This window comes from Girardinichthys multiradiatus, chromosome 13 (assembly GCF_021462225.1).
Source record: "Girardinichthys multiradiatus isolate DD_20200921_A chromosome 13, DD_fGirMul_XY1, whole genome shotgun sequence".
Classification (NCBI taxonomy): Eukaryota; Metazoa; Chordata; class Actinopteri; order Cyprinodontiformes; family Goodeidae; genus Girardinichthys; species Girardinichthys multiradiatus.
This window is the reverse complement of record NC_061806.1, coordinates 26626996-26653579: the sequence shown is the minus strand read 5'-3', so window position 1 is coordinate 26653579 and position 26584 is coordinate 26626996. Positions and strand designations below refer to the sequence as shown.

The window sequence follows — 26584 nt, the reverse complement described above, 5'->3', positions numbered from 1 at the left end:
TCAAGCAAATCACCAACTACAAGCCGAAAGCCCCCCACTCCATCAACGACCGACGCCTCGCCAACGACCTGAACGAGTTCTACTGCCACTTTGAAAGACAAAGGGACAGTCCTGCAACCATCCCCCACGACGCCCCCCAACAGCTGCAGCCACAATCCACCACCCCCACCTCCCCAACCTCAAGAGGGGCCTTGGCACCTCCAACCCCCACCCTGAAGTTCCCCCCCACCAGCCCCCTACCCACGCCAAGGACGGCTCTTTCCATCCAGGAGAGGGACGTCAACAAACTCTTCAGGAGACAGAACCCCCGGAAAGCTGCTGGTCCGGATTCTGTCTCACCAGCCAGCCTGAAGCACTGCGCTGATCAGCTGTCTCCAGTCTTCACAGACATTTTTAACACCTCACTGGAGACATGTCATGTGCCAACCTGCTTCAAGTCCTCCACCATCGTCCCTGTTCCCAAGAAGCCAAGGACCACAGGGCTTAATGACTTCAGACCCGTCGCCCTGACCTCTGTGGTGATGAAGTCCTTTGAGCGCCTTGTGCTCTCACACCTAAAAGACATCACCGACCCCCTCCTGGACCCCCTGCAGTTTGCCTACAGAGCCAACAGGTCTGTAGATGATGCAGTCAACCTAGCCCTTCACTTCATCCTCCGGCACCTGGACTCCACAGGAACCTATGCCAGGATCCTGTTTGTGGATTTCAGCTCTGCCTTCAACACCATCATCCCAGTTCTGCTACAGGAGAAGCTCTCCCAGCTGTGTGTGCCTGACTCCACCTGCAGGTGGATCACTGACTTCCTGTCTGACAGGAAGCAGCGCGTGAAGCTGGGGAAGCACGTCTCTGACTCCCTGACCATCAGCACCGGTTCCCCCCAAGGCTGTGTTCTCTCTCCTCTGCTCTTCTCCCTGTACACCAACAGCTGCACCTCCAGTCACCAGTCTGTCAAGCTTCTGAAGTTTGCGGACGACACCACCCCGATCGGACTCATCTCTGATGGTGACGAGTCCGCGTATAGATGGGAGGTGGACCATTTGTTGGACTGGTGCAGCCAGAACAACCTTGAGCTCAACGCTCTAAAGACAGTGGAGATGGTTGTGGACTTCAGGCAGAACCCAGCCCCACCTGCCCCCATCACCCTCTGTGACTCCACAATTGACACTGTGGAATCTTTCCGCTTCCTGGAAACCATCATCTCCCAGGATCTCAAGTGGGAGCCAAACATCAGCTCCCTCATCAAGAAAGCCCAGCAGAGGATGTTCTTCCTGTGGCAGCTGAAGAAATTCAACCTGCCAAAGACTATGATGGTGCACTTCTACACAGCCATCATTGAGTCCATCCTCACCTCCTCCATCACCATCTGGTACGCCGCTGCTACAGCCAAGGATAAGGGCAGGCTGCAGCGTGTCATTCGGTCTGCTGAGAAGGTGATTGGCTGCAGTCTACTGTCGCTCCAGGAACTGTACACCTCCAGGACCCTGAAGCGGGCAGGGAAGATTCTGGCTTATCCCTCCCACCCTGGTCACAGACTCTCCCCTCTGGCAGGAGGCTGCGGTCCATCCGGACCAAAACCTCACGCCACAAGAACAGTTTTTTCCCATCTGCCACCAGCCTGGTTAACAAAGCCCGGAAACCACCCTGACACTCTCCCTTTCCCCCACACCCCCCTGTTTTTGCTGACAGGACACTTGTAACCTGCAACTCTATGCGTTACATTAACGTTCAGCATGGACTCCTGCTTTACTTGCACTGCCATACTTGCACAATGATCACCTGCACTGTTGTATTGCTCTTGCATCTTATACTGCTCTATACTTACTCTCACTCACTTAAAACTGTGCACATACAGGGGTTGGACAATGAAACTGAAACACCTGTCATTTTAGTGTGGGAGGTTTCATGGCTAAATTGGACCAGCCTGGTAGCCAGTCTTCATTGATTGCACATTGCACCAGTAAGAGCAGAGTGTGAAGGTTCAATTAGCAGGGTAAGAGCACAGTTTTGCTCAAAATATTGAAATGTACACAACATTATGGGTGACATACCAGAGTTCAAAAGAAGACAAATTGTTGGTGCACATCTTGCTGGCGCATCTGTGACCAAGACAGCAAGTCTTTGTGATGTATCAAGAGCCACGGTATCCAGGGTAATGTCAGAATACCACCCAGAAGGACGAACCACATCCAACAGGATTAACTGTGGACGCGAGAGGAAGCTGTCTGAAAGGGATGTTTGGGTGCTAACACGGATTGTATCCAAAAAACATAAAACCACGGCTGCCCAAATCACGGCAGAATTAAATGTGCACCTCAACTCTCCTGTTTCCACCAGAACTGTCTGTCGGGAGCTCCACAGGGTCAATATACACGGCCGGGCTGCTATAGCCAAACCTTTGGTCACTCATGCCAATGCCAAACGTCAGTTTCAATGGTGCAAGGAGCGCAAATCTTGGGCTGTGGACAATGTGAAACATATATTGTTCTCTGATGTGTCCACCTTTACTGTTTTCCCCACATCCGGGAGAGTTACGGTGTGGAGAAGCCCCAAAGAAGCGTACCACCCAGACTGTTGCATGCCCAGAGTGAAGCATGGGGGTGGATCAGTGATGGTTTGGGCTGCCATATCATGGCATTCCCTTGGCCCTATACTTGTGCTAGATGGGCGCGTCACTGCCAAGGACTACTGAACCATTCTTGAGGACCATGTGCATCCAATGGTTCAAACATTGTATCCTGAAGGTGGTGCACCAATACACACAGCAAGACTGGTAAAAGATTGGTTTGATGAACATAAAAGTGAAGTTGAACATCTCCCATGGCCTGCACAGTCACCAGATCTAAATATTATTGAGCCACTTTGGGGTGTTTAGGAGGAGCGAGTCAGGAAACGTTTTCCTCCACCAGTATCACGTAGTGACCTGGCCACTGTCCTGCATGAAGAATGGCTTAACATCCCTCTGACCACTGTGCAGGACTTGTATATGTCATTCCCAAGACGAATTGACGCTGTATTGGCCGCAAAAGGAGGCCCTACACCATACTAATAAATTATTGTGGTCTAAAACCAGGTGTTTCAGTTTCATTGTCCAACCCCTGTATATTTATATTATATTGTAGATATGTTTATACTGTTTAATTTGTATTGTATTGCACCGACTACGCCAAAACAAATTCCTTGTATGTCCAAAAACGTACTTGGCAATAATACTGATTCTGATTCTGATTCTGATTCTGAAAACTGTCTTTTGTACTTTTAAAAATTGTTGTGGTACATAACGTTTACACACATGCATCAAAAATGAAGTATTATTTGAAATTAAATGACTCAATAATATTCTATGGATTTGTTTTAAATAACTACTTGAGCATAAAGCGGGGCTAAACTAAATATTTCAACATGTTTATTTCTCATTTTGACATGTAAACACATGAAACAATTCACTGTGCTAAAACTTATACATTCATTTCTGAAATACACTGTATATTTAAGTGTCTATCTGATTTATCTGCAATTTGCTGAACAACTTTCTCTTTAAGGTTCCTTTAGAACCTCCTCTCCTGTGTCTCTTCCTGTATGGACAGCTCCATTTATTACATACATATTTGCCCTTGTATCACACATCTAAATGTAGGTGGTTGTTTCTCACCCTTATGTGTAAAAATGTAGAAATACAAAAGCTGTGATTCTCAATAAATTAGGAAAGGAAACAAAATATTTCTGCAAAACAGAAACCAGATATTTACTGAATACTTTGAATAATAAACTATTAAATAGTTTACGTCACAGATATATCATGGAAGCATATGAAATAACATATAAAATGTTATTTTTTTTCTTACCCTTGTTCATTGAAAGAGTAGCAATTCAAAAAGGTCAGTCAGTCAGTCATTTTCTACCGCTTATTCCATAGTGGGTCGCGGGGGAGCTGGTGCCTATCTCCAGCAGTCTATGGGCGAGAGGCAGGGTACACCCTGGACAGGTCGCCAGTCCATCGCAGGGCAACACACAAACAATCATGCACACACTCATTCATATACCTAAGGGCAATTTAGACTGACCAATTAACCTAACAGGCATGTCTTTGGACTGTGGGAGGAAGCCGGAGTACCTGGTGAGAAGCCACGCATGCACGGGGAGAACATGTAAACTCCATGCTGAAAGACCCCGGTCAGGAATCAAACCCAGGACCTTCTTGCTGCAAGGCAACAGTGCTACCAACTGTGCCACTGTGCAGCCCCCAATTCAAAAAGGCTTTTATTAAAAAAAATTAAAAATATAATTAAATAATTATGTAAGTTGATCAAAAACAACAAATCTTATGAATATCTAGAATACTGACTAATAAAATTAATTTATTGCAATGATGTAAAACATAAAACCTAACTCAAGGACAATTTGTTTTCACAAACAAAGTTCAAGTTTTATAAATCCCCAAATCTGTAGTACTAGAAGAACTTTTAACTTATAAACATTACATACCTTAAGTACTTGTTTCAAAACTTTATCTAGTAAACAAAACACTTGTAATGCGTGTCTTCTGCCTGAATTTATTTTTTTAATGTTACATATTTGTACTCATGTCATGTTTTTTATTTTATTCTTTAAAATACCAGAAATTGCAAATAACATAGCTAATATATAACTAATATATTTGTCTATCTGATTACATCAATTTCACAAATTAAATCAGATGTTATGATCAGTACTCAAGTAGCCTTTTTACCAAATATTGTTTTACTCTTCCTTTAGTAATTTTTTGGATGACAACTTTTTACTTCTACTTCAGTAAAATTTGTTTAAGTAATGCTACTCTTACTTGAGTACATTGTTTGGCTACTCTACCAACCTCTTGTCCAAAAGTTCCTCTAGCCAAACAAAGACTTCCTAACAGGAGGGGAATTGCTGCTTGTGGAGGCAAGGCATAAATCAACCTCTAGCAAAAGATCTTGTACAAAATTAGAAAAGCATTGTACAATCTAAAATAACTGATAGTCTGTAAATCCGGGTCAGAGTATGTAGCCAAGTGAAAAATACATTTCATTTATTAGATACTCTTGATAAATACTCCTTATCATTGCAAACTCTGCAAAATTGTTGCACACATGATAAATAAACTGTGGCCAGTTCAGTAACTGTATCATGCTTTGATGTTACTGTGAATTATGGTCAGAGATATAGTTGGTATTTAACCAGAGCGCCAGCCTTTAAGAAGATTGAATAAAGTTGTAATTGAGTTGCCCGCCTTTCAGCCTCTGCTGGAAATGATTCACCAATCTAAGCTGCATGCAAATCTTGCAGAATATGCATGTTGCCACTTCTCATACATTACTCATCAGACCGTTCATGTAGACCCAGATTATGCTTGAGTGTTCTCCTTTTTGCCTCTCTGACATTCCCCTTCCTTTCTCCCCATCTCCTCCAGCCCCATGTGGCGGCCACTACTCCACGCCAAGTGGAGTCATTCTGTCTCCTGGGTGGCCCGGTTACTACAAAGACTCCCTTAGCTGTGAGTGGGTAATCGAAGCTGAGCCAGGACGTTCCATCAAGATCACATTTGACAGGTGACCCATAAAATTATTTTGTTTTGCATATTATTAAAGCTCTCAGAGCAATCTGCATTTGATAAGCATGTGTTAACAAGGAGTTTGTAAGGTTTTACAACGGTTAAAGTGATTTCTTTAATATAGACCATAAAATGAAGAAAGACAGTTTTGCTGCTTATTTATGTGAAGGCAGCAATATTTTTTTCACATTATGGATTCTATGAGCTCTGTTCTAAGATGGAGTATTAGGGTCATTGTAGATAAGTGAAAAAATAAATAAAAACGTAGCCAGAGAGGACAACATTTCTGCCAGCAATGAAGAAAATTTTAGATTAATGCCTCATATTTATGAGAAAAAAAATGGATATTCTTAGATGTTAAAAAGTTGTAAATTTCAGAGAAGAAATATTTTTTTTGGTTAAAGGCATACATTTATTATATTAAAACTAGTATATTCTTTGCCCTTATTAAGTCACATATTTGAGACTAAAAATGCCAGGATATTTCCCAAAGTGTAACCGGGACATCCCGGCTCTTTTCCCATATCAGAACAACAATTTCCAGGTGCAGACTCGCCATGAACACCTCGAACGGGATCCAGAAATCACACACGCGACAGTAATGAAGAAGTTGTATCTAGTCTGCACCTTGGAGATGACAGAAAAAGAACCAGGGTCTTCCACTTACTCTTTGGAATTTCCAGATGCTCATCTCAAAACGTGTTTAACATCTCATAACTAAAGTTGAATTAAAGATCAGGTCAATCTGATATTATCCTCTTACAGGTTCCAGACAGAGTTGGGTTATGACTTCCTTGAGATTCATGATGGACAGAACCTCCTATCACCTCTGGTTGGCTCCCTTAATGGCACCCAGGTCCCCCAGTTTCTATTTAGCAGCAGCAACTTCCTTTATCTCCTGTTTACCACTGATAACAGCCGCTCCAACGTTGGCTTCAAAATACTCTATGAAAGTAAGTTGGAGAAAATACACCCTGTGTGCTATATATATATATATATATATATATATATATATATATATATATATATATATATATATATAGTCAGCCCATGTCATGTCATTTCTCATGGTATATATAGTGTATTGTTGGAGATTATACTTATAGTAAGTGGGCATAATGTGACAATGTGATACCAATAGTCCAACAAATATTGAACACACTGGCCAACATTTCCTGTGGTCATTAAAAAAGACACAAAAAAAACATAGCTGGTAGCCTTTTGTGAACAGTAGAGAAAGATTAATATAATTTAGATCAGCTAATTTGAAACCTGTTGCTTTTTTGCTTTGTTTTTTTTTTGTTTTGTTTTATTCAGGTGTAACAGTCGACAGCTATTCATGCCTGGATCCTGGTATTCCTGTCAATGGTATTCGTTATGGGCAAGATTTTTCCATTGGGTCAACAGTTTCATTTGGTTGTGATTCTGGCTACAGACTCAGCCATGAAGAACCACTAGTGTGTGAAAAGAACCACTGGTGGAGCCACCCTTTACCAACATGCGACGGTAAATCATTCCAAAGCACTTATTTGTAGGCACATACAGTTGAAACCAGATATTCACATACTGTGTATAAAAAGACACTGCTATTTTTTTCTCAGTCTCACATTAAATCAGACTAAACCTTTCTTCTCTTATGTCACTTCGTATTAACAATTTTGTTTTACATTTTCTGAATGCCAGGATTAGAACATTTTGTTTTTGTTTTACTTTCTTCAAATTTGTATGTCTTTTGCAGTTGGTAGAATTGAATTTAAATTGTATGACATGGGTCAAACCTTTTGGTTATTCTTCTATTAGCTTCTCAGAATAGTTTTGCTGGAATTTTGGCCCATTCCAGGCAGAACTGCTTTCACCAAGTCAGGTTGGTAGTCCACCTTGCTCATGCACAGCTTTTCAGCTCTACCAACAGATTTCCTATGAAACTACAAACTTCATTAAAGGTTTGTTAGGGGCACTCCAAAATATTGACTATGTTGCCCTTAAGGTAATATGTAATTAATTGGAAGATTCATTTGTGCCCACACTTCCTGGCTGGTGTCTTTTGATCAGGTTTTCAATTTTCCACTGAATGTTCTCATTCTACCATCTATTTTGGTCTGGACTTTGGCTGGAAATTCTATAATATTACTTTGCTTTGACCTTAATTATTAAAGTGCTGGCTGCATGTTTAGGGACATTGCTGGAAGGCAAACCTTTGCACCCTTTAACAGGTTTTCCTTCATAATTAGTCTGTATTTCCTGACCTTGCTGAAGAAAGGCTTGCCCACAGTATAGTGCTGCCACCAGCATGCTACACAGGAGATGGTGTGATTTTGGGTAATGTATGGTGTTTGTTATACACTGCAAATAAAGTTTTGCATGTAGGTATAAGCATCACTCTAAACAAACCATCTTCAATTTTGGTCTCATCTGATCATCTTCTAGGTTTGCTGTGTCCTGTACATATGTGGTGTCAAACTACAAGTTGGACTTCTTATGACTTTTCTTCAGCAATGGCTTTTTTCTTACTGTCTTAAATAAAGGCCACATTTATGGAACTTACGACTAATAGATGTCCAATCGGCAGATTCTCCTTCTTTGGGCTGTGGATATCTAAAGCTCCTCCAGACTTATCGTGGGTCTCTTGGCTCCTTCTGAGATTAATGCTCTTCTTGCCCAACCTGGCCATTTGGGAGGACAGCCATGTCCTGGTATGTTTTCAGTTGGGCCATACCGTTTCTATTTTCACATAATGGATTGAGTAGGCCTCCCTGAAATGTTGGAAGCTTGGGATATTATTTTATAACCTATCCCTGCTTTATACTTCTCTATAACTTTATCCCTGACTTGTCTGCCATGTTGCTTCATGATGCTGTTTGTTATCCACAGTTCTCTAAAAAAAACCTGTAAGCCCTTCATAAAACAGTGGTATTTGCACTGAAATTAAATTACTCACTGGTTGGCTTTATTTTTAAATTAGCTAACCGGACTGGATTTAGTAGGGTTAGAGCAGACTGGGCAAATAACAGTTGTGCCCCTCCTTTTGTAGGTGTTTATTTTTATTTGTAAAGAGTAAGCATACTTTTCCTTCCACTATACATTATGTCATAATTTCTGTTGGACCATCACCTAAAATGGCAATAAAATACAATGAAGCTTGTGGTTGTAATGTTCGAAAATGTGGAGAGGGGATATGAATACTTTTGCAAAGCAGTAGTAGTAGTAGTACTACACAGTACTATCTTCATAGCTGTATCTGTAAGCAGAAAAATGCCTCTCAAAGCAACATCTTTGCTATGCTTTAACAAATTTGGCCTTCCACAGTAGCTGTGTTGTGCTCATGCTCAGTGCCTTCTTGGTTTTCATGCTGTTCAGCACACCCTCGCCTGTCAAGTTGACTTCTAAGACCTAAAATCAGAAACCATCTCTTATCTCTACTTTCCAGTCAAGCTGTCAAGCATTCTGTAGCATAGTTGTGACTATACGAGATAAAAGAAATCCCAGCATTACAAGTTTAGGTAGTTGGTCTTGCAAGCACTTGGATGTCAAGGTAACAATTTTGATTGCTTTAGCAGCCACTATCATAATCAAACCACTTTCTGGTGGTGTATTAGACAAGATGGAGCATTCCTTGGTGCTGGTTATGCTAGCACCAAGGAATGCTTGGTGCTGGTCCTGATTATGCTAGCCAATCAGGACCAGTGAAGAAGAGTGGACATTATTCAACGTCTTTGTCTGCACAGCAAGCAACAGGCTCATTTTTGGACTAAGATGATTCTTATTTCCTAGCTTTTCTCCTTCTGAACACTCTTGTCCCATGATGATAGTTTTACACCTGCTGGTGATGCTCTGCTCTTACAACTTGAAGGCATCTTGCTGTCAGCCTTTTGAGACTAGTCAAACACCATAGATACATTACAGCGAAATTTTTCCTCTGAATTTAACCCATCCCTTATAGGGAGCATGGGCTGCCATTGTGCGGCGCCCAGGGAGCATTCTGTGGCTAAGGGTCTTGCTCAGGGACCCAGAGTGGCAATCTGTGGGATACGAACCTGGCCCCTTGTCTCCCCTCTGGAACGCAAACCTCCTGTTCTAACCACTATGCCACCACTCCACCAGGAAAAACAAGCTGCATGCAGTGAAACAGGAATATTTGCCTTGACATTGGTGCAAGGACAAGACACGCTGCATGCTGTCTTAAAGCACACAAAAACTACAAACGGGACTGTTTATCTGATAATATTCACTTTTATCTGACAGAACAAATTTTCAAAGACAATTTAATAGGCAAATGATGATGAAATGTAGGCAAGAAACTGCTACAATAAATACAATGAGCTACATGAATAAACTGATTAAACTGATATTCATATTTTGGAAGTTGTGTTATTCTGCAGCAAAACCACTATTTTGGGCAAGTTTGCTTTAAATGCTGCTGCGGCTGCAATAATCGAAAGAAAAGATAGACATCTTTGTGTGTAGAGCGGTGTGTGTGTACTTATAGATGTGTGTGCGCTTGTGGCTCCTTTATCCATGTGTGCCCTGTCACCTCCTCTCTTGTGTGAGCCGAGAACACAGGAAGGTTTGAGGTAAGGTTGACGAGAGCCTGTTTTGGCTGTCACCTCCCCTCTCTTCACCCTCAAATCACAAGTCTGAGGTGGGGGTGGGGCGGGTGCACATGAGGAGAGGAGGAGAGAAACCTGTCTGTCTCCTCACCCGTCTTGCTCACTTCCAATCACAATGGTGCAGGAGGGGTGGGAGGAAAAGACAAATGCGTCACTGCAGCATCACTTTAGTGGAAGCCTGCATACTATGGCTTGGTGGCTGATTCACTTCCAAAGCACTTTTAAATCCCACTGTTCCTGGTTACTAGGAGTGTTTTTCTCTCTGACAAGACAGTTTGACTACAATATCCTGAATACTGTTAGACAAATATTAAATTTACACTGCTTTGCAAAAGTATTCACACTTTACTCACATTACAACCACAAATGTCAGTATTTATTTTTTATTTTATGTGGTAGACCAACACAAAGTCATGGCCTTTGCAGTATGTCTACTAGGGGGGCGCCACAAACCTCTCATAGAAGGGGCTTTCATCAGATCAGACCAAAATAGAGCTTTTTGGCCTACATGCAAAACCCTCATTTAGGGGAAAACTAACAGTGAGGATCACCCTGAAACCAACATCCCTACTATGAAATATGGTGGTGGCAGCATCATGCTGGGGGAATGCTTTTCTGCAGCAGGGAAACGCAAGCTGGTCCGAGTTGAGGGAAAGTTGGATGGGATTATTTACAGGAAGAAACCCTGTTAGAGGCCTCAAAATACACAAGACTGGGACAGAGGATCACCTTTTAACAGGCCATCAATGGTTGGTGGTCTGGTTGTATGTTGAGGGTTGGTGACCAACCCTCAACATACAACCAGAGCGCCAACATTTTTATGTCAAAACATATTAATGAGTTAGAATGGATCAATAAAAGACCAGTCCTAGAGGCTGCTTAAGCTTTATTTTTTATTTTGGGTTTAACTGTTATTATATAATCAGTGGTTCGAGAATCATAAGTCATCTATATTCTCCAGTCTACTCTCTTTTGCTTGCTCTTTTATTTTGGGTTTAACTGTCTTAGAAGCATCAGTATTGTTTAGTAGTGTTTTTTTTTTAGTAGGACAGCCAATTTGTGAATTGGCGCTATATAAATAAAACTGAATTGAATTGAATTGAATTGAAAATTTAATTTACAGATATGAAGAAGGTATATACGGGCTAATCTTGATGTAAATTTGTTAAAGGCAGGAAATAATAGGCAAACATATTTTTTTTGTAGATGTGCAAATCTGGTAAATACCAACCAATTATTGAGTTCGTTCATTTGTCGTCTTCCGCTTATCCGGGACTGGGTCGTAGGGGCAGCTGACTCAGCAGAGACACCCAGCCGTCCCTCTCCCCAGACACCTCCTCCAGCTCTTCCGGGGGGAGCCCAAGGTGTTCCCAGGCCAGCCGAGAGACATAGTCCCTTCAGCGTGTCCTGGGCCATTCCCTGGGCCTCCTCCCGGTGGGACATGCCTGGGACACCCCCTAAGGAAGGCGTCCAGGAGGCATCCGGTATAGATGCCCGAGCCACCTCAACCGGCTCCTCTCAATGTGGAGGAGCAGCGGCTCTACTCTGAACTCCTTCAGGATGGCCGAGCTCGAGAGCCTCGCTTTTCGGCTCAACTCTCTCTTCACCACAACGGACCGGCGCAGTGCCCCCATTACTGTGGCAGCCGCACCGATCCATCTGTCGATCTCCCGCTCCATTCTTCCCTCACTCGTGAACAAGACCCCGAGATACTTGAACTCCTCCACTTGAGGCAGGAACTCCCCTCCAGCCAGAAGAGGACGAGCCACCCTTTTCCGGTCGAGTACCATGGCCTCTGACTTGGAGGAGCTGATTTTCATCCTAACCGCTTCACACTCGGCTGCGAACCACCACAGTGCATGCTGTAGGTCTTGGCTAGAGGGGGCCAGCAGGACCACGTCATCTGCAAAAAGAAGAGACGGAATCCACTGGTCCCCAAACCAGACCCCTTCCGGCCCTTGGCTGTGTCTAGAAATCCTGTCCATAAAAGTTATGAACAGGACCGGTGACAAAGGGCAGCCCTGCTGGAGTCCGACATGCACCGGGAACAGGTCCGACTTAGTGCCGGCAATGCGGGCCAAACTCCTGCTCTGCTCGTACAGGGACCGGATGGCCCCTAATAACGGGCCCCTGATTCCATACTCCTGGAGCACCCCCCACAGGGCATCACGAGGGACACAGTCGAATGCTTTCTCCAGGTCCACAAAACACATGTGAACCGGTAGGGCCAACGCCCATGAACCCTCGAGTACCCTGTAGAGGGTATAGAGCTGGTCCTGTGTTCCAGGGCTGGGACGAAAACCACACTGCTCCTCCTGAAGCCGAGGTTCGACTATCGGCCAGACTCTCCTCTCCAATACCCTGGCGTATGCCTTGCCAAGGAGGCTGAGGTGTGTGATCCCCCTGTAGTTGGAACACTCCAGTCCCCCACCACCGCAGTCTGCCAGTCCACAGGCACTGTGCCCGACCACCACGCAATGTTAAAGAGGCGTGTCAACCATGACAGCCCCACAACATCCAGAGATTTGAAGTTCTCAGGGCGGATCTCATCCACCCCCGAAGCCTTGCCACCGCGGAGCTTTTTAACCATCTCGGTGACTTCAGCCTGGGTGATGAAAGAGTCCAACCCCGAGGCCCCAGCCTCTGTTTCCACCAGGGAATGCGTGATGGCAGGATTGAGGAGATCATCAAAGTACTCCTTTTACCGCTCGATAATGTCCTCAGTCGAGGTCAGCAGCCTCCCACCCCCACTATAAACAGTGATGGCGAAGCACTGCTTCCCCCTCCTGAGGCGCCAGACAGTTTGCCAGAATTGCTTCGAGGCCAACCGGTTGTCCTTCTCCATGGCCTCACCAAACTCCTCCCAGGCACGGGTTTTGGTTCTGCCACAGCCCAGGCTGCAGCACACTTGGCCTCACGGTACCCGTCAGCCGCCTCAGGAGTCCCACAAGCCAACCACAGCCGATAGGACTCCTTCTTCAGCTTGACAGAGTCCCTTACTGCCGGTGTCCACCACCGGATTCGGGGATTGCCACCGCCACAGGCACCGCAGACCTTATGGCCGCAGCTACGGGCAGCAGCATCGACAATAGATGTGGAAGTATTGAGTTATTGGGCTGAATACAACTGTGGCCCACATTTTGTGATATTCCTTTGTAAACTGTTTTGAAAACTTTGTACCATTTTCCTTCAATTTTATAATACTACTTAGTGATGTTCTATTACATATAATCCCCAAAAATATACTTGTTTTAGCAAAACAAAATGTGGAAAAGTTCAAGAATTATGATCACTGTTGCAAGGCACTGTATGCAATTTGTCTATACAAATAGCTGGTAAGAATTGGAAGTTCTATTTATTGATGCACTAAATTTAAGGAAAATATCACCACAGAGAGCCAAATGAGTCCTGAAAGGTTCTGCTGAAAGTAAATGTTGTTTGTGATGTACATTTGCAGAGACGAAACTGAGCCACATATCTATGACGGATGACAGTCTGTGAATAAATTTGAAAAGGAAAATGACAAGATGATCCTACCAGCCAAACAGAATCTTTGAAAAAGTGAGGATTAAGAGTTGAACTTTTTTCATGAATGATTTATCAGTTGGACTTCCCTAAACTGGATATGTTAGACATTTTATCAAATATGTAAAAGCTCCAAGTTAAATCAATCAAAATATCTGAATGAGTCAAATTTGACTCAAATCTGACTCATTAAACCCATTCAAGTCATTCTCAGATACTAAGAATAAGACAAAAGTTGAAAGATAGACATGGGGAAAGATAGAGAAAGTAAAAAAAGAGAACAGTGCTGCATTTCAGACACAGCTAAGCATTCAAAGCTTCTTGGCAGAAAATAATGAAATATTAATTTAGCTGAGTGTGTGCTTATATGTTCATGCATGCTGTGTATTTGTTTAGTTTGGAAATGTTGTCACTCCTCACTGCTCGCTCTGCAGATGCTGTTAAAACCACATCAGTTGATTGTGAACACCCTTACACCCTCATGTGGTTTTATCATACTTTCTCTCCCTTGGTTGACCAGTTGCAGTGGTTGTAGCAGCACCAATACTAAAAGAAGGATGCGCACAGATTTCTATTTTGGTTTCACTTGCCAAAGTTGCCGGTTTGATGCTCAAAGCACGGCCAGTACCTTCTTAAATGTCAAGGGAACTTTAGCAGAACTTTCAGACCTGACCTCGCTGCAGCTCTTCACCTGAAGCATTTTAGCTTTAATGTCATGTCATGTTGTAGCTTTATTGTAAAACAATTTGCCCCTACATCCAACATTTAAATTGAAATCCCAGCTGAAGGAAACTAAACAGAAGTAACTGTCCACATACAGTATGCATACATATAAATGCGCAGAATGACTGACACAATTGTGCAAGGTTTTCAGACCTGATATCTGTGCAAGTGCAGCTTTCACCCTGTATTATGATGGTCATGTACTGAAAAGCTCTGAGTTATGTGCTGAAACAATGTTGTTTGGTTTCAAACGATTAACATCTGCACTGTCAAATCACAGAAAATTTGTAAAAATGAACTCGAAAAGGCAATTTTGACCATGTTTTCTAAAAATGTTTCCTTGGTACCTTATTTTTCTACCTGCAAATAAGAGCTATGTAGCTGCTAATCTTAGTGCAACAGCTTCTTACAAGTAGATTTCAAATCTTGACAGCAGCTCAAGCTACACTTACAGTCTAGATGGTCACTTTCTATGTAACAAGGGAGTAATAACTTCGATTGTGTGTTTTCCCACACATTCCACTGCATACGAAGAAGTTCACTGCTTATATTTGATTTATTTGTGGATCTTGTGTTGAGTGTTTTGTACAGAGACTGATGCAACTATTAGGACTAAATAATTTATATTTCAACCTAGTAATCAATGCTGAGCACAAAAAAAAGAGGCGCTGAGCTTTACATTGTGTTAAGTCATGATGTTATGGAGGATTTTTCCTAATACTTTCTATTTTTGGACATTTGTTATGATGCATTGCCATGGCAACGGGGTTGTTTCTTACAATCGGGAGCAGCTGATTAATATCTCAAAAGCTCAAATAATACTTCAACTACAACCCCAAATCCCTGATGAGTTGAAAAAGAGACGCCATGGATGCAGAGCAGGAGCTAAGAGAAGAGAGAGAAGGAGGAAGTTCAAACCATCTCTTCCGTCGATTATGATGGGCAATGTGAGATTGTTGGGAAACAAGTTGGATGAACTCCAAGCCCTGCAAAGGACCCAGCCAGAGCACCGGGCATGCAGTATTATGTGTTTTACTGAGACATGGCTGCAGGATCATATCCCCGACTCCAACGTCTCTCTGCTGGGCTTTTTAACCATAGGAGCAGACAGAGATTTAAAGAGGAGCGGTAAATGTAAAGGAGGTGGACTGGCAGTACTTATGAACAACAGATGGTGTAATCCAGGACATGTAACTGTGAAGTGTCATCTCTGCAGTCCAGATATTGAACTGTTGGCAGTGGGTTTTCATCCATATTATTTACCCAGAGAGTTCACCAGTGTTATTTTGGCAACAGTTTACGTTCCACCTTCCGCTGTTGCCGACACTGCATGTGATGCCATCAGCTCAGTTGTTGCTAAGCTAAAGACACAAAACCCCAATGCTTTTGTGGCAATTTCTGGTGATTTTAACCATGCTTCACTCTCTGCTACACTTCCAACTTTTCAACAGTTTGTCAGTTGCTCTACCAGAGAAAACAAAACATTGGATTTGTTTTATGCAAATGTCAAGGACTCATACATCTCTACAGCAATACCTCCTCTAGGCAAATCAGATCACAATCTTGTTTTTCTCTGCTTGAAATATAAGCCCCTTGTTCAGAGGCAACCTGTAATAAAGAGGACTGTGAGAAAATGGTCACACGAAGCTGAAGAAGCTCTGCAAGGTCGCTTTGAGGCTACAGAATGGGACACAGTGTGCCAGCCACATGGAGAGGACATCAATGGTATGACTGAGTGTGTAACCGACTATATAAACTTCTGTGTGGATAACATCATCCCCACCAGAACCGTGAGATGCTTCCCTAATAACAAACCTTGGATCACCAGTGACCTGAAGGACCTGCTTAACAAGAAAAAAAGAGCCTTCAGAGAGGGAGACAGAGAATTATTGAGGAGTTTACAGAAGCAACTTAAAGTCAAGATAAGAGACAGCAAGGAGGTGTACAAGAAGAAGCTGGAGAGCAAGCTCCAACAAAACAATATCAGAGATGTGTGGACAGGGATGAAGAAGATCATGGGCTTCAGGCAGAGGGATGATCGGAGCGATGAAGGTCTGGACAGAGCCAATGAACTGAACACATTCTTCAATAGGTTCGGTTCAGAAACAGGCTTTGCATCCTCCTCTCCTGCTCACAGCCAAACAGACATTCCACCCTCATTTGACCCACAGGACCCACAGCTGTCCAGTAACACCTCAAATTGTTTAACTTCCACCTCAGCCCTAGACCCTTCTGCTTCTACATGTTTGCCTTCAACCATATCAGAGATGCTGATGCTGATGATTCCTTTGCTTCCCCCTTCCACCTGTGTGTCTCAAGAATTGAAGATGCAACTGAAGAGACTGAATCGGAATAAGGCTGCAGGTCCAGATCATGTCATCCCTAGAGTCCTGAAGGCCTGTGCAGAGGAACTCTGTGGGATTCTGCAGCATCTCTTCAACCTTAGCCTGGCCCAGAAGAAGGTTCTGGTGTTGTGGAAGACCTCTTGTCTTGTTCTGGTACCAAAGAAAACTCACCCATCAGTCCTCAATGACTATAGACCTGTTGCCCTGACATCCCACATCATGAAGGTCCTAGATAGACTCCTGTTGGCCCACCTGAGTAAGCAATCAGTAAACCATCAGGACCCCCTTCAGTTTGCTTATCGCTGTGGAGTTGGAGTTGAAGATGCCATCATACACATGCTTCAACAAACCCACTGTCATCTGGACAAAGCCAACAGCACTGTGAGGATCATGTTCTTTGATTTCTCCAGTGCATTTAATAAAATCCAACCTGATTTGCTTTGTCAGAAACTCCAGAAGACTCAGGTGGAGGCCTCAACAATCTCCTGGATCAAAGACTACCTGACAAACAGACCACAGTTTGTGAGACTGAAAGGTTATGAGTCTAACCAGGTAGTCAGCAGCACAGGAGCACCACAGGGGACTGTACTCTCACCATTCCTTTTCACTCTGTACACCTCAGACTTCCAGTACAAGACAGACTCCTGTCATCTGCAGAAATACTCAGATGATTCTGCAGTTGTGGGGTGGATCAGAGATGGACAAGAAGATGAGTACAGGAAGGTGGTGGACCACTTTGTGGCATGGTGTGGAAACAATCATCTCATTTTGAACGTGACTAAAACAAAGGAGATGATTGTAGATTTTAAGAGAAACAGGAATAAGTCAAAAACTATTTCTATCATGGGAGAAGAAGTGGAGGTGGTGGAGGAGTATAAATACCTCGATGTTCACCTGGACAACAGACTAGAGTGGAGATGCAACTGTGAAGCCAACTACAAGAAGGGACAGAGCAGACTGTACTTCTTGAGGAAGCTTAGGTCCTTTGGTGTTTGCAGCAAGATGCTGCATATCTTCTATAAATCTGTTGTGGAAAGTGTGATATCTTTTGCCATCATCTGCTGGGGAAGCAGCATCAGAGCCAGGGACTTAAAAAAGCTCAACAAGCTGATAAAGAAGGCTGGCTCTGTTCTGAGGACTCCTCTGGAACCTCTGGAGATCATTGTGGAAAGACGGATTCTTCATAAAATGAGGAACATTATGGAGAACCCTGAGCATCCTCTTCATGAGACTGTCCTACAACAACAAAGTGTCTTCAGTCAGAGGCTTCTTCAGATCTGCTGTAAGACGGAGCGCTACAGGAGATCCTTCCTGCCCACAGCCATCAGCATCTACAAAGGCTCTTTGAAGAGAACTTCATAATGAACTACAACAACATTTAATTTCCCTTTGGGATTAAAAAGGTATTTTTGAATTGAATTGAAGTGCCTAATTTGCAGCCTGGATCTTTCAACTCCAAGTTTAATCACAAACAGTTTATGCATCACCTGTTAAGAACTTGTATAGATTAGCTTTTTATAGGTCTGCAGAAGATCACTGGTTATCTTGATCTTACAGGCTTCAAACTGTGTGTTTGTAGCTTGAGGATGCTGTTTCAGACTAATGAAGGTCAACAATAGAGGCTACTAACAACATTAGCATAGATGCTGCTGTGGCATTAAGCTCACAAGAATAATTCCTTATTAGGAAGAGACAAAACAACAACATCGTCATCAAGGTCTCCATTTTTTTCAATGCTGGTTTTAAGGCAAATTTAATTTTAAACTCTAGCCTCCATCTTATTAATGTGACTGGGTAAAGTTAGTTCATGATAGTCGTTGACTGAAACATGGTTTATCAGGTACCTGCAAAGTCAGCTGAGAAAATTTCCACTCATAAAGGTAAAAGTCTAATTGTTATTTTATTTGTTTTCTGTACGGCGCTTTGTGATGGTTTGATCTGAGAAAGGCGCTCAACAAATAAACTTTACTTACTTACTTACATACTATACATGCAGAATGTTGAGGAAGACAAGTTAAACATTTTCTTGAGCTTTTCTTTTTCTTTATTCTAGTTCTGTTTTTTGCTCTTCTTTGCTTTGCCTTTATGCTGAGATTTGCTCTCCCTCTGTGGCTGGAGCATAATCCTGTGGGCTGCAGTGCAAACACAGTTCAGCATAAGTTTTTACTTTACCTTAAATTTGTAATGCTCATCTACTGTTTGTGAAAGACTGGTGCATGTCTGATGTACTTAAATATGAGATTGTTTAATTTTTTTTTATTCCCAGTAGCTTTTGTGGACATCGACCTTGAATGGTAGACACCTCATTAGCTTAGTTGCCTAATAGAGACAATGCATCAGTGCATCCACCATATTGTGTGTGGCATATTTGTCTTAGAACCAAAACAAAAATGCCTATTAAACTGTGCTTACACCAAAAATGCAAACACAAAACTTTAAGCTCCACCAGTGCTACTATTTTGTTTTATAATACATTTTTATTGTAGTTGAAGTGAGCATTAAGGGGAAATCGTATGATATATGCAAATAAAATGATACAGAACAACTAATATGAAACACAGTGTGTTAAAATACACTTAAACGTATTTGTATATCCTTCTGACTGTAAATCATACCAATAAGAGAACCTCGGTGTAACGGTATTTATGAGACTGTTTATATTTTAACTGTTTTGTTTTGCAAAATAAAATGATAAGGTGATTGAAGTGAACACTGATCTTCCTTTTTCAGTCACAACTTGACTTAGAACCCTTGGGAATCATCAAATGTCCATCATATGGTTTACATGGCTCCCCACCCTGAGTACCATGGTCTTGGGGGTATCACAATCACCCAGAATCAAGTTAAAAAAGATCGGTATTTACAAACTAGGTACGGCTATGTGAATATTTGTATCATGGAAGCAGTCAAAAATAGAATACAGCATACAGCTCACATGGTGATAATGTTTTATAAATTCAAATGAAATGCAGTATATAATAACACTGCCATAAATACTTAATGTTTTCAGAGTGCTGCGTTAATTTCTCCTGGCTTGTAGAGATTGCAATAATTTGCTTCTATCGCAAACTTAAAGAGATAAATAAGGGCTTATATTTATCCCTCAATATTATATTACCCTCATACAGAAACATATTGCTGTCATATGCTCATTTAGTTTAAGGCCATTTCTGTATTATAGCACACTGTGGGGGAAATTTCAGATTAGTTATAGCATTTATGTCCTTCCATGGATGTGTATAGGAGATTCCAGAGTATAAGAACATTTATCCCATACTCTAATGTACAAATAAACACCAATTTAAAGTGTGAAACTTTACCCACAACTCTTAGATTATGTATTTCTCTGTGGCTCTCTATCTCCTTCCCTCTGCCTGGCTGGAATCAGCCAAGTGTCAGTATTTGTGTGTGTAGGCCTCATAGAGGTGGTATTAAAGGTCCACAGGGAAACATTATCTGTTTTAGCAATCAACAATCTGATGCTAACCTTCTCTCTGCCTCCTGTCCCCTGTCTCTGCTCATCTGTCCCTGCCTCTGCCCCTCTCTCCCACACTGTCTCTCTCAATCTATCCAGCTCTGTGCGGTGGGGATGTCAGGGGTCCCTGGGGAACCATCCTCAGTCCCGGCTTTCCAGACAGCTACCCTTCATCTCTCAACTGTACCTGGACTGTTGAAGTCAGCCATGGGAAAGGCAAGCAAGCTGCAAAGATCCTCACTCCCTAATAGATAGAGACAGACTGAGAGACAGTACAGTGTGACATGGCAAGCTCAGCGAGCTAGTTGCTTCTGTGCCTCAGCAACAAACCTGCATTACAACCTTGTGCTGCTTCAAACTCAGAGATGGCTAGATGAACTTGTCTGGCTATAAAATTTTGTTGCACAATGTTATTTTATTATGTAAAAAATATTTGCAGGGTTGGATTTTTTTAGTAAAAATACTTCTGCTTATTATAACGTGTTGTGCAGGAACCTGCTCTGTGTTCATATCCATCTGTCCATGTGTATCAAACAGGAGTCCAGTTTCAGTTCAACTCCTTTCATCTTGAGGACCAACACGACTACCTTTTGGTAACCGAGAACGGGAGCTTCCTGCAACCTCTGGCTCGACTGACCGGCAATGAGTTGCCTAGCAACATCAATGCCGGTCTCTATGGCAACTTCAAAGCACAGCTACGATTCATCTCTGACTTTTCCATCTCATATGAGGGGTTCAACATAACTTTCTCAGGTATTGTACTTCTCCATGTCCCAGTCTTAATTGATGACACAAAATCACAGGGTACTTTTCCTGTCAGCAGTCAAGCCACAATAAAATATATATATGTATATATTTTTTTCTTATTCACATCCGGAAAGACTATAAGTTTCATTTAGTTTACATCTTAACCTCAGTGAAAGTAAAACCTTAATTGAAAGCAGACAAAATAATAGCAGACAATCTAAAATAATAAATGAGATACATAAGTAATTTTAGGAAAATAAATAGCTGTAGCACCAAAAAAAGAAATTGAAGACAGAAACAAAGAAAAATCAATAAATACAAATGACTGAAAATTAAAGACAGAAGATAAATAATAAATAATCACTTACACAAAAAATTATGTAATCATTGTGAACAAAGATTTTTTGATACAGTACAACATGTTTTTTTCTCCAAAGTTCTAATTTGCCAATATGTTCATAAAATTATGTCAACGGGTGATGGGGGGAGAGATAAGAACAGAAAGTTTGAGGTTACATCTGCCCCTCAAAAAATAACAATGACCAGATTACCCTTTCAGCTCTTTCTCACTCTCGAGTAAAGGAGCTCATGAATCTCAGTTCATGCTGTGAGATGTTTTATAGCCTCCCAGATGGCATAAGCTGATAGTCAGAATGTAACACATGGGAGGTGTCACAAGAGATTTGATCCAAGCCAGCTAAAACAAATAAATCAAATAAATATCATGGTGTATTTTTTTAAACACAAACTGAGAAAGCTGAACTGAGAATTCTCAGCATAGTCCAACAAGATGTTAGATAATTGTCCATACACTTACATAAAAACGTACATTAAAAAATTATATTATTTAGATAATAGAGAATTTTTCACAACCTATTATTTAAATGATTATGCACCAATACTGAGTGGTTAAAAAGTCATAGATGGTTCCTGCTGAAGGCCTTTTAAATGCTATCATTATTACAGCTACACCACTGAATTTGGTTTATTTCCTTCTTCTTTAATAGATATTCATTGATTTTTTATTTTTCAACAGAATATACTCTGGAGCCGTGCGAGGACCCTGGTATGCCAAAATTTGGCCAGAGAAATGGCTACAGTTTTGGGGTCGGAGATACTTTGTCCTTTTCCTGTAACTTAGGATACCGCCTAGAGGGGGCACCAGAGTTGATCTGTCTGGGTGGAGGGCGTAGAATGTGGAGCGCTCCTTTACCAAGATGTGTTGGTACGTAATCATATTTCTGTTTGTCTAAGGCTACATTACTGCTGTGTTGTTGTGTTTCATTGAGTTTTGGCTACCTTGTGCGAATAGTATATGTATGTAATACTAGTAAAAAGAAATTAAAATTTAAATGTGAAACGTGAAATTCAAATTTCTTTAAAGCGATTTGTTTCCAATTTTTTTGCTGTTTGCAAATTGTTTCAGCTCATAACAAAGCTAAACTATTTGTGTGTATTTTTTGGAAATTAATTTGACATTCATTCATTTGCCATTGGTAAAATATGAAAACTAGTGACATTATTTTTAAGGTCCCCTCAGAATATTATCAGTAAGGTCAAAGATTTTCCCCTCGTTATATTGACACAAATTTGATCCTACAATCCAGTACTGTAGAGTTCTCAAAATTTACAAGCCCATTTTTAATTACTAAAGGAGCACAACTCCTCAAATTTGAATAGATCACAAGAAATGATTTTGACATCTAAACCTTTAAGGTCAGAGTTCATGTTTCAGTGATGAGAAAGAGACTAAGCAAAAATGCCATCCATGGAAGAGTTCCAAGATGAAAAGACTGCTGACCAAAAAGAACTCAAAGGCCTATTCTAGATTTATCTAAAAACATTGTAATAATCCCCAAGACCTTTGTAAAAAATATTTTGTGGACTAACAAGACAGAAGTGGAAGGTATGTGTCCTATTACATCTGGCGCTAAACTAACACAGCATTTCATATGAAGGATATCATAATGACAGATGCTGGCATTGTGATGATTGTATTGTATTTCTAACAGAAATTCTCAAAACAGAATTTCTGTCCATCAGTCCATCTATTCAATAGGACAATTATATATATATATATATATATATGTATATATATATATATATATATATATATATATGCAGCATGAACAAAGGGTTTTGGAGTAATATATATATATATATTTTTGTTTGCTAAAAACTTCAATTTATGATGAAATGAAATAATTAAAAGAGACTGAAAAATAAGCTTCTCTAGCTGTGTTCATTTTGGCTTTCATTGGGGCTATTGTCCTTAAACAGGGCAATAGCCTCACAAATTCTTCCAGACCACCAGAGAATCGTTGCCCCCTGCTCCTCAAAGGATTGTATATGTCTAATCCAAAGGATGAGCACCATAAACCTGACACCTCAGGGCAAATAAGGGACGCATAAAATAGGATTTGATCTGGGAGCACATGTAGCAATGAAGGGGATTTGACACTGCCTGCTGCGACACTCTCCCACAAGAGGTGTTGTTTTCTCATGAAAAAGTGCAAGAAAATCCAGGTACAGAGATCCGATCTTAGCGAACACCATGCAGTAATTGAGATTAAATGTTAAATCATTTCACACTACAATCCTATTTTCAGCTATGTATGATATTTGCAGTAGTGGTGTGAATGTCTTTGGTTCATTGTCATCAGTGTGACAAGACTGATGATTTTTTTGTGTGTCGTGTTTTGTACCACACTGCAAATTCCTATATTTTGTTCCTGTGTTGTATGTTCTGTTGCATTTGCTACATGACATGATGCTCACCATGGAGCTCAAGGTGAATTGGAAAAGATGAAAGCACTTGCAATATGCTGTTTCTTGATACATGAGCACATATTCATACATTAGTCACTGTCCGTCTTATAAACCCTTTTTAAAATGTTGCATCAAAGTCTGCTCCAAAGGGGTTTATTTTTTACTAAAATTACTTGTTAATCGTTCAGATTTTCACAATGAATCAAGTTCACATAAGCCTGGCTTAATAAACACATTAGCACCTTTTAATATTATACAAACCCCTGCCTTGCACTTGGCCCTTTCTAATTATTCAGTTGACCAATCAGAACTAACTGGGCTATTTTAGGTGTAATACTTAAAGGCCAGGGTGTAAAAGCATAATACATTATTTGCCCAAAAAAATATTGTAGCTGCTGAACATTAATGTGTGAGGTCCTCAAACCACTGCAAATTAATATAGGTTCCATATTACTCCATTACACCAGATTAAATCTGCCCCAACGTCTCCAGAATCTCCAAGACCGTTAAACATTGCTAGATCATGGCACATTTGGAAAACCCATTTCCAGTGTGAAGGCAATCATTGCACTGCTGCCTTCTACATAATTTTCAAACAGGTTTTTTATGGGTGATTTTTTTGTCCATCCTACCATATCATTGTATAATAAACATTGTGAGCCGCTACTTGCACCCTCTTTTCTTCTCCTTATCACTAAATATGAGTACAGGGCTTCTCTTTGACAGCATGCCAGGTTTGTTTTGACTTTGAACTGCAGCCTGACCTCACAACCTCCTTCAGTCGCCCAGCCTACATGCACAATTTGGAGGTGTATGTCCTTTTCCACAGCTAGGAGCCTTATCTAGGTGGAAGCCCAGCACATACAGATCTTAGCACTGCATTTATGGACATGGAAATTGTTGATTGTTTATGTTGTTTATGTCTATATGTCAACGATAAGCTGTCATTGCTCTTACAAGGCTCATCTAGTCTGCCAACCCTCATGCTCCATCAGTTGTAGTGGGGAGCACACTACATTCTTAATGTACCCTAAAAGATCTCTTCTAGAAGTCTAAAAAGACCATTCATGTCCTGGATGTTCCAGTGTTGTTCCAATCCACATTCCAATTTTTAATGTTATAGTGCAGTCTTAATCCAGTGTTAAGGGGGACTTCCATAATGCACTATGTATATTATGACTGGTATTCTGCTTGTTACTTTGAATTTGTCTATGTTTTTATGAAGCAGCGTCTAAAATGAGCTAGATAGGCAACAAAGTGGTTTCTTTTTTTTAAAAATAATGGAGATGCAAATAAAAGGAAAAAAAGAACAAGAGTTATAACAGAGCAGGAAAGGAGAAAGGTGGAATGAAATAAGGGTGAATAAAGGGGACACCGGTGATATAAAGTGGAAGTGAGGGACAAAGCGCAAGAACGGGGAAATTAAGAAGAAAAAGGGAGAGGGTGAAGAGGTAATTTTCTAAATGGAAACTGTAGCAGGGTGATTTATTGATGATATGACAGCTGTAATAGGACTATTACACAAGTATAGACACAGAACAGAAGGGAGAGAGGGAGGAAGATAGGGGGTAGTAAAAAAAGAAATGATAGAGGCATGAATTTTGTCAATAGGGGCCAGATGTGAACAGTGCAGCGAGTGTATTTAAGTAAATTAACTTCTGAACTTTGCACTGCAAAACAGAAATTAAGAGCTGGAAAGCTCAGATGTTTATATAATGAATTGTTATCATACACACAGTTTGTTAGATTTAAGACAGATTGTTTTATATATATTCAAACAAAGTTTATATTGTGGTTCCAATATGAATGTCATTGAAATAAAAATTATGTAATGTTTTATCTTCAATACATATTCTCTTTGTCTTCAGCTGAGTGTGGTTCTTCAGTCATAAATAATGAAGGCATACTCCTGTCTCCAAACTACCCAATGAACTACGATAACAACCATGAGTGCATCTACAGCATCCAGGTAAAGCTGTAAATCTTCATAGCATTTGTCCATAGTCTTTTACTGAATACAATATACTGTAAAAGAGGACCACAGAGACTCCCACAAATCCTTGTTGGAAAATGGTAAAATCTGTATCGGGGTTTGTAGAATTTCATAGCCTTTTTCAAGGCATTTTGAGTGCATATTGTCTGAGTTGCTCATCGATTAACCTAATCTGTATTCCATGTTGACTCAAGGTGCAAGCTGGGAAAGGCATCAACATCTCAGCTAGAACATTTCATCTTGCCCAGGGCGATATTCTCAAGGTAAATGCTCTCACACACATACATTAAGGGATGTCTGTATCATTCCACATATCTGATATCTATGCCAAATGCCAAAAGTAAATCATAAAAATTTTAATCAGGCTAGTGCCGTTTGCTTTTTTAAATGTATGTTTTATAATGAATTATTTATTATTTTATTTGTACAGATTTATGACGGTAAAGATAACACAGCTCAAGTCCTTGGAGCATTCACTGGCTCTTCCATGTTAGGCCTCACTCTGATTTCCACATCAAACCACCTCTGGCTGGAGTTTTACAGTGATGCTGAAGACACTGGAGAAGGATTCAAATTGGTCTACTCAAGTAAGTTTGGGAAATGTGCTTTTTATCATCTCACAATATGCTTTTAAAGTGCCTTGCAAAGTCTTCAATGTATTGTATTGTTTTAATGTAATAAACCAACACAATGTGTTTATGTATTATAAAGGAGAAATAAATATTATGTAGGATTTTCATAAAGTATGGTGTGCTTTTTTGTTCAGCATCCTTTTAGCCAATGTTTTCTTAAAAACTCATTTGCTGCAATTACACCTTCACATCTTTAATCTTT

At 41.0% G+C, this 26584-nt stretch overlaps 1 protein-coding gene across 1 annotated transcript in view; it reads left to right on the top strand.

Moving 5' to 3' along the window:
• The window catches only part of csmd3b (CUB and Sushi multiple domains 3b), a 642003-nt gene that overhangs the window by 509398 nt on the left and 106021 nt on the right, over positions 1-26584 (top strand). The window contains exons 18-26 of the mRNA XM_047383297.1: positions 5426-5564; positions 6332-6519; positions 6884-7072; positions 20341-20457; positions 20779-20994; positions 22025-22213; positions 25626-25726; positions 25945-26013; positions 26181-26337. Coding sequence (XP_047239253.1) covers positions 5426-5564; positions 6332-6519; positions 6884-7072; positions 20341-20457; positions 20779-20994; positions 22025-22213; positions 25626-25726; positions 25945-26013; positions 26181-26337 — 1365 coding nt within the window. The remainder of the gene's footprint in view (positions 1-5425; positions 5565-6331; positions 6520-6883; positions 7073-20340; positions 20458-20778; positions 20995-22024; positions 22214-25625; positions 25727-25944; positions 26014-26180; positions 26338-26584) is intronic.